General features: G+C 42.5%; 1 protein-coding gene across 1 annotated transcript; it reads left to right on the top strand. All coding sequences in view use genetic code 11, as the record gives it.

Annotated features, from left to right (window-relative positions):
- Positions 1-2,565: 2,565 nt before the first annotated feature.
- On the top strand, positions 2,566-9,185 carry EGR_02754 (Mitogen-activated protein kinase kinase kinase 7; the record flags this gene model as incomplete). Its single annotated transcript, XM_024492003.1, has 7 exons — positions 2,566-2,712; positions 5,032-5,133; positions 7,718-7,823; positions 8,140-8,427; positions 8,500-8,683; positions 8,755-8,992; positions 9,096-9,185. 7 exons carry the CDS (start codon positions 2,566-2,568, stop codon positions 9,183-9,185), a joined length of 1,155 nt encoding a protein of 384 aa, XP_024353497.1.
- Positions 9,186-9,357: the final 172 nt, after the last annotated feature.

Here is a 9,357-nt window from a genome sequence, read left to right as displayed (position 1 = left end):
GGGGCGGAACAGAAAGGTTCCATTAGTGGTAACTGAAAGCAATCTTGACCCCTGGGAACAACTATCTTGATTGCTCTTACTGAATAATACATCTTAAAGTGACGGAAGGGGAAAGTACGCTGCGGATGGACGAATTCCTAACGATTTCTAACAGAAGGGTTAAAAATGACGTCTGCCTTTGCCAACTACTCCTGTCCCGTGTTCTGTAGGAATGCTGGTAAAAACTAGTGCGACACTAGACGTGAGGCCCCCGAAAAAGTTCGTTGCGAAGCTCTCTACGGCGTCTGTATGAAGATGGTAATTAGGTGGACACGCGATACCTCCCTCACCTCTCTACCAACTGGGGAGGCCTCAGAAAAATAGGTACAGCTGAGCAGCACTAAGGTGAAAACTAATTGTTAGAGAGGAATAAACGTGAAACCTTACCCCCATGAAACTATTCTATACAAGGTCCTTTATTAGGCGACTACTTCTAGACTAGTTTTCTTACTACTATAGATAGGTATAAATAATGGCAAGCCCATTACTCTTTTGCCCAAAGCATTTTCCAAGCAGGACGAGACTCCACATCTAGTGGAATTGCCAAGCACGATCAGTGACGTGGCAGTCAGATACCCACTCAGTTGATCGCAAAATCAATGACTAGTTTGGCTGGTTAGTTGAGGTCTTCCTTATAGCAACGACTATATTGTGGTAGCCCAGGTGGGAGGTTGGTCAAGGGGAGCGCTGCGGACGCCTCTTTCAAGGAGGCAAGGGGCTATTTGATACATTGGGCATTTATTTAACGCTCGGTTTTGGTAAAAAGACGCTCAAGTCTCCGGCTGTGCATTTTCGATGAACGGCATGGCCTCCAAGCCATGTCAGTAGCCCTCCCTCCAACCCTTCCGTACCTTGGCAATACAAATTCTGCCCACGCACTGCACCTTCTTTCTCTTTCAGGCAAGTCTCAGGGAGCTGCACTGTTATTAGGAGTGCAGTGCATAACTTATTCGACTAAAATGCTTGCTAAATTGGTGGTCTACCTACTTAAAAATGCATTTATTTTTTTTATGAGAGAATGCGTAATTAGGATCGCTTGACAGCATAAGTGACATCTGGAAATTGGAGGAGTTTTGTAGAGTGAAGAGATACAAATAGTTATATAATTCTAGTGCTAGATGCGGCATAGACGCGCTTATTACGAGATGCTACCTCTTTTATATCCAATTTGTTTTAAAAATTGCTTTGCTACCTTGGCTACTTTTTTAGCATTCATTAACAACCAACAGTAGCCTCAAATAATCCGCACTAATCAAACAGCAGTTCATGGGTACTCCTCTGGAGCCTACGATTTAAATATCACTAGATGTTTTCAAGAAGATCCTTCTTTGCCAAATTGGGGCTTTGCAAATCAAAATTGCGCAGATCCCAACTCATTTCATGCCATTTTACTTTATTTACTCGAGTAAAAAGCAAGTTGTTTGGCGATTTCATTGATTGCGCCACCAAATTATAAGTTGAAGAACCTGTGGGAATAAAGTCATTTATTCATTTGGCTGAAGGGCTGGTGGTTTACACCGAAAAGTGCCATTTTTAAGGTGTAGAAAATGCATTTGATTGTATGATAGCCCGCCTCTCCATCCTGCTACATTTATACCCCTGTCCTGGCACTCATTTCGTGTCTGGAAGGCTCTAGCATGGAAAGATCTATCAGCAAGGCCAAATCACTCTTCAATAATGTTTTATGATGGTTAAAAAAGAGGAAACTGCACTGTTCTTGAGCATAGTATTAACTTTTCGGAATTGGAAATGTTCGTTTGGCCGAACAGTTTTTTATAGTTCGTGGGTCGGTGTTCTAGGAGCCGGGCGTCGTACGCACTGAATTCCCGCAAACACGAATGCGATGGACAAGGAGCCAACAGAGTTGAGATCGACGCTAAAGTGACTCCAGAAATTTGGAGAATTCTTATAGGGAGTAAGTTGTCCTCCCTTAGGTAAATTAATGTCAGAATCCCAAACAAGGTAATTTGGGAGACTGGTTTGCAATGCGCCTGATCAAGTTTTCCTTGCTGCAACTTATGCTCCTTGGCACTGTTTTCTGTAGTAAAAAGTTGAAATAATGCCAATGCATGGTCGTTAGAAGAATGGCGGCACCAGTAGCATCCACAGCAGACACAGAAGTATTCCCTTCAAGAGGAACTGGCGGAAACGTATGCCAAATTCCGCAGCAACTGCGGCCAATGTGCAATACTGCTCCCTTGGCAATTAGACGAGGTTGTAATGTTCCAGTTTTAATGCTGTAACTGTTAACGAATACTTCATGCCCCAAACATCATTCGAATATCCACTTAATAGGTTTTCATCTTTCCCATGTGACACTTCTGCGCTTTTACTTGGCAGTTGTACTTGTGACTGCCTTCCGTGGTTTGAATGCAGCACCACACGCCTGTTTATTCAGTAGCACTGACTCTTCAACAGGTGCTGCACTGCATTATTTGTAAGTCGCGGCCTTTGAAGCCTTCCGAGGGTACCCCTGCAGAAAGATGACAATTTGATAAACAGTTAGAAGCTGGGAGCTGGCAGCTGATGGTCTCCGAAGGCAGGACCCCTTCTATCCTCCCCAAACCTTCCACACAGGTGATTCCTAGTGCAAGCTGTCTGGAGAGCACTGTTGGTGACGCTAGTATGGCCGGTGGTGGTGGCAGTGGCCAGTCGACGAGTGCACTAAGGGAAGTGGGTGGACAAAAATACATTTTGGTGATGGAACGACTATAACGTCTGTTCTCTATGCTAGTATTGTCCATCCAGAGCTAAAAATCCAATGGCCAGATCTTCGTACATGAGCTCACAATTTGTCAACCAAGCGCTTGAAAAATGAATCCAGTTTCGGACTAGCCCTAGTGACCAATCACCTCGTGGTGGCAGCTAAAGCAGCGCTAGAATTGGCTTTCAACAATCCCAAACCCTTACCCAGCATTCGATGATGCAAACCAGAGGTGGTTCAGCCTTCGCTGATGCACCGATTTCTTGCCACAACCTAGGAAGTGATCCCATTCCGCATATTTCTCCTTCCTTTCCTACTACCTATCTGCTGAAATCAAGCTAATTTCTGGTAGTCTTTAGCATCTGGAGAGTAATTGGCCCACCAATTTGACTTCCACATTTCCTTCACCCATTTTGAGGTTTTAGTTGAAGGGCAAATACCTAGATCCGGAACATAATTTAATCATGGGACCCGTGGGATCTGAGGACTAGAATGGGGAATTGGGCAAACTCTCCTCAAGACCTGTTTTTGAGCAGTTTGATAAATCTTTTGACAGATGTAGGGAAATCCCGGGCTAGCAAACTTTTGTTTGTTCCCAAAAATTGTGTAAAAGTAGGAGGGGAACCCAATATCTGATTACTTCGTGAAACATAAGCTCAAAAACAAGCACTTTCTCTCGCCCAAAGTAGACGGTAGTTTTTGAAAATTTACTGGCTTTATTCTAGGTTGTTTCTCTCACTAAGCTTTACCGGCATTCACTGTGTTTTTTTTTCTTTCAATTATTTATTTTGTTCATTTCATGGTTGATTGCGTTGATTGAAACAACAATAACCCTAGCATTTGAGAGTTCCGCAGTAAAAAGGTGATTGGCACTCCTCCAGGTTTGCTGAAACTTGTTTGTTTAAAAAAGTTAAAAAGTTTTTTTGAAAACGAGTTTAGACTCTCTATTTGGCAGTGAATCAACTCCAGACTCCACATTTCCACGACTTTATTCTTGTGTTTATTTCCGATCAAGATAAAGTACGTTCCCCTGGAAAGAAGAAATAAATATTTTTTTAATTTATTTAAAGCAGATTCTGCTAGAACTACTCTCTCTCTCTTTCTTCCAACGAAATCCATGGTAAAACACTAGTAGCATACAAACTAGTAACGGAGCACTCAGCTTCAGCAAAAAAGGTAGCCACGTACTAAGCTCCTGGGCTTAGCCCTTGAAGCAGATGGCATTCTGCAATTCATTAGGTGGACAGAAGGTATGTGGTATGTTACGAGCTGTTGGATCGAATCTCCAGGGGTTTTAGTTGTTACGACTATCAAGCAGATTGGGACCGATCTTCGCACTTTCAGAGCTAAGGCTCCACCATCAAGGGAATCACCAGTTCAAAAAGCTGGAGCTTCCGATTTTCCTGTTAACCGCTTCAGGAAGATCACCAATCCACCTTACCATTTGCATTGGCCCCTTTTGTACCTGACACCTCCTCTCCGTTCATTTCGTCGTCAAAGTGCCTCAAGTAACCATATCCGCAATCCTTACACTCGGATATAAAGTCTCTCGAATTTCACGTAGTATATGTTATTTCCACAGACGACCTTAAAATGCAAGATTTAGAAGAAATATCAGTTGGCTTTCAAAAGGGGTTCACCTGACTGCCCCTCGAGGTAAGGGCTATTAAGAGTCTAACAAATCGCCCCATCTCATTTATAGCCCTATCTATATCACTTATTCACCTGCTTCCCCACGGCTTGGTTTCTAATGCTGACACCCTTTGAAAAGCAATTTTGTGACCTTTTTTAACTTTTAATTGCAGATAAAAGTCTTTTTTTTGTGATTTTGGGTGACTTCAACTAACACCTCAGAACAAGCATAAATTATGGTGTCATGACCAATGCGAAAGAAAAAGGTAAATTGAAGTGGATATCATTACTGAGTCACATTACCCAAGTGCTGGGAGTATAAACGCAGTGACACTTTACAACCTTCAAAGACTTGAATGAAAACCTTTTAAGTTGAATGATCTGCTTTAGGGATTCTAAATGTTTATGCCAAATTTCAAGCTCTTAACAATGGTGACACAATGGTTGTTATTGTGAGACTGGCATCACTACGCCAAGGCGCCTGAGCCTCATAAGTTGCAGCGATTACACGTCCAATTAAGGAAAGAGCATAAATTTCCAGCCTGCTCATAGCAAATCGTGGAGCAATTACGCTGGAAGTAAGCAACTTCACCCACCCAGGGCACAGGGGCTGCACGAATGCCCAGACCAACTGGCATTGCCTATTTGCTGCTTAGATTTTATCAAGACTGGCGGCTGAAGTACGAGTAGGCCACCTCTTCCGGATGCGCCCAGTCCGACCAACGCCCATGCCTCCCAGTACAATTCGCTCAGCCCTCGTACGTGCGTTCGTGCGTGTGTGCGTGCAAACGGCTGAAAAATATTTCCGCATATTACCTATCAAAACGCCAATCATGAAGTTTACAGGCTCAGAGAAGAGTGGATAAGTAAGGGACATTTTAGTACACTTTAATGGAAACCTTTCCTAAGCTCATTTTTATTTTTAAGCAGCTAGCTTGAGGTATTACATAATGTGTACTTGGGACTAGCAGATCACGACTAATGACAAGTGTGGAAGGTTTAGACAGTGACAGTCTCTGCTTAATTAAGTGTTTATATTCTGAGTTAGCGATTGCTTTTACTGCCCGGGAAGTAGCGTAGAGATTAAACTTCATTCCCCTTTTTGGAAAAAAGGCTTCCTCTTCCAATGAAACCCTTGCCACAGCAGCGCTACTGGAAATTCTACTGACCTTTCAAATTAGCTGATGAGGCAAAATTCATTCGCAGCACCATGTGGCAAGCTTTAAGAAGCTATTTAATATTGGTGGAAACCCTCTTAAGGTAAAAAATCTAGGCTTTGGTTTGCGGTTCCCACTGTTTGCATGGTGTTTAAAGAATAGCTTTTTCACTGCCCTCTACTGCGAGACAGTTTCTCTGTAATTGTATTTCCTACATTCGATTTGTGTGAAGTGTGAGAAAGACTTCAGTAGTCTAAACACACTTTTGCCTTCAGTGCCCGATATGCAATGTGTAGCAAATCCGAAAAGGAGGAAGAGATCAGTGGGTTAGGTTCGGACTGACTGAAAGGTTTCATTATAGGGGTATTCCACCCTTCTCCCTTGCGTCTCCTTTTCTTGTCTTTTGACTCTGTGAATAACTGGATGCCAGTCCAAAGTGCTCTAAGGCGTAGTAAGCCGGATCTTTTCTTAACTTCCACTGTGAGTGAACTAGAGCACTTGCTTATCCCTTTAGCGCCGAAAAAAACGATTCAATTTTAAGTGGTTGCTGAGTGCAAGCACACTCCCAGCTACATAAAACATGCGGACTGCGTAATGTTTTCATTTAATATCTGTCTACCAAAGGAGCGATTTCTATGGGAGCTGATCTTTGGATTTTAATGTTAAATATTTGAAGTTTGCATTACTTAATTACAAGAAGGTAAACTGTTTTGATTGCATAAAAAAGGACAAACCCACGTTAAGTAAGCTACTACTTAAACTTGACCCTTCGTAAATTTTCGGCAGCTTCGTAATACTTTGGTTGTATGTTTAACTCGTCATTTTGGTTACACGGGGACTTAGAGCTATACTGGCGTACCGCCTTTAAGCGGCCTAGCCCCTAGACCACACTGGTAGTCCCAGCCCTCTTGTACCTCGATAATACATATATACTGTCCTAGTGTTGTGCCCTCTTTCATCTTTAGGAAAAACTCAAAATGTCAAATTTGTAGAAGATGAAAGCGAACACAATCCTAATGGAAAACTACCCTGTTTTTCATTTCTGAAAACTGAACCGGAACGCCACGGAAGAAGGACATATAGTGCGGATGAAATAACCCGTAATAACCCTCGATAAAAGGATTATAAATGACGCCTACTTACAATATCCACCCCAGAACCGTGTTCTGCTGGTATGTTATCAACAAATGAAGCGACTTTAGCCGTGGCTGTGAGCCAGGTGAAGTTGCGGTGTGCAAATTGCTTGTTTATTCCTCGCTTTCGATAACAAACCACTAAGAGACTCTAGTATTGCATCCCCTCCCTGTAGACTGGCCTCTGGGCTATGCTAATAGCACCATACGTCCACAATACCTATTCCGTCCTGGTAGTATGTATACTTTTGCCTACGGAGAAGTCTAAGAACACTACATTGGGGGTATAAAGAGCCAAATATGAGAATGAAACGCCTGTTTTGTTTCTTATTATCTGTTAAGCACGTATATTCTGCCCTAGTAGTACGTGCATTTTCGTCTTCAGGGAAGTCTCGGAGATCTGCTTTTGAAATATTGACCATCCCTGGAAGTTGCATCTTACTGGATATGCAGTAGTTTTAAAAGTAAGACTGACTGTTTATTAGCCGCAGGCTCACTACTGAGCATTATTTGAGATCATCATTTTAGAAATTTATTCTTTTACAACAACTGTTGAAGTTGTTATGATGACTTTGATCTGACGTTGTTACACTTGATTTTCAAAGCAAAATGTTTTAACAATCAGGTAAAGGTATTTTAAGGGATTAACAGGTCATAAATGTTTTGTTTATTCAACCTATTTTATGCACAGAAAGGCCAATATATGAAAAACTTTGTTGACCAATGAAAAAACGGCAATTTGCGTGCATTTTGCTGTACGCTGAATTAATCCTCAGTCTGGACTTCCTGGTTCACGTCCACTATACCCACATGTTTTTATTGTACAGTTTGCAATAACAACACGTGGTACTCGCCCGCACTTTACGAAACCTTCTTTTCCAGCAATGATACCAAATATTTCACAAATCTCACCTTTGTACCGCTCAAAGAACCCTCGGTATTATACGCGTTTTACAAGTGTTGACGGCCTCCAAGGATTCGTGAAATGGTTCCATTATTCAAGTTCGCTGGAAAGACGTTACAAGGAATTGAGACTTTTGCTTAAACTCCAGAACCATCCTAATATTGTAACGCTGCTGGCAGCTGGTCCTGACTACCAAAACGGGATTCTAGAATATATTGTCACCGAATTAGCCTCTGAAGGTGATTTGTATCATTGTAGGTCTGAGACATTGGTGGTTCAATTTTACTCATCATCATTGCACGAGAAATTGCCACCTCTTATTTATACTTTTTTACGTACTAGCATATTATTTTGCCAGATATTTGTTGTTTTTGGCGTAATTTCGAATGTGTCTGACTCACATGCAATAGTTTATTCCAAGCTATTACGGGTGGACTACAATTTCATCGAAGACATAACAATTATTGTCAATACATTCAGTGATGTGCGCATTACCCCCATTTCCCATACTGATGTTTTTCTTTGCTAAATGATGAAGTAAATCGAGAGATGCTTCTTCTCCCCTTTTAGTAATCCACAGGAGAAGATCTGTTGAATATAATCTATCCAATGCCCTCTCCTGGATAGCTCAATTATCCGAGGCGCTGGCCTTCCTCCATGAGCGTTCTTCCACTCCAATAATTCACCGAGACGTCAAACCTGCTAACTGCCTCATCTTTGATGGGGGCGCTCGTCTCAAACTCTGCGACTTTGGATCAGCCGAATCCTCCCACCTTTCCGAACTAATGAGCTCAACTCGACGAGGCACTGCAGGCTTTATGGCGCCAGAACTTTTTGCCATCGATTCAACAACTCCCAGTTGGTCTTTTTATCTCTAATGTGATTTAGTGAAGGTAGGTTGCTTCACACCTCGTTCTTTTGAATTCACAGTCAACTACACCGTGAAGAGTGATATATTTTCGGCTGCAATGACCTTCTGGGAGATTCTGGCTCGACAGCATGTCTGCCCCCCTGATGAGTCCTTTTTTGTGACGCTTGTCCAGCTGGTTCATAAACACCGTCGTCCTCGCCCACTGCGAGGCTGCCCCATCTTTCTTCTGCGTCTTCTCGAGAGGTTATACATTACCTTCTCGGTCTCATACTTTTCCACTTATCTGTACTCACACTTCCCTGACCGTATTTCAGGTCTTGGTCCGAGAATCCGGAAAAAAGGCCGAGAATGAGCGAGATCGCGGACCTCCTGGGCCATATTAAGACGCGGATTCTTGATCCAGGTGTGATTTCTCACCCCTTGTTTATTCCACCTCTGCCTTCTGATTTTGCCCTAAGTCCGGCAGCTGCGTACACCACCCATGATCAATGGGAGGAAGAAGAAGATGTTACTGATTCTGCCCCTCAGTCCACTTGGATGGAAGATTGTCCGGTAAGTGTTTTAATGTTCCGGCGTGACCTCATTGGGAAGACTTAAATAAGTGAAAGAAATTAGGAATATGTTACTGGCCTCTTGTTCAATTTCTGCCTTTTAGGCACAAGAATTACTGCTTTTATCCCCTTCACCAGTTCTTTTGAAACCTCTTGAACTCTCCGTTGTTTGCGATGACTCGGATATGGACTAGTAATCCGTCATTATAACTTCTCTCTTTGCCGTTTTCCGGGTGTTAAGTTGTCTACTTTCCTCCTTTGTAGATAACATCTACTCCACCTCGACAATACCCTCACCAGTTAACCCATCAGCATTTCCCCTTTAATATTGCCGTATTTATAAGGCATCTCGTGTCATTTCATTGA

This window comes from Echinococcus granulosus (assembly GCF_000524195.1).
Source record: "Echinococcus granulosus chromosome Unknown EG_S00013, whole genome shotgun sequence".
Lineage (NCBI taxonomy): Eukaryota > Metazoa > Platyhelminthes > Cestoda > Cyclophyllidea > Taeniidae > Echinococcus > Echinococcus granulosus.
This window is presented reverse-complemented; position numbering and strand designations above follow the sequence as displayed.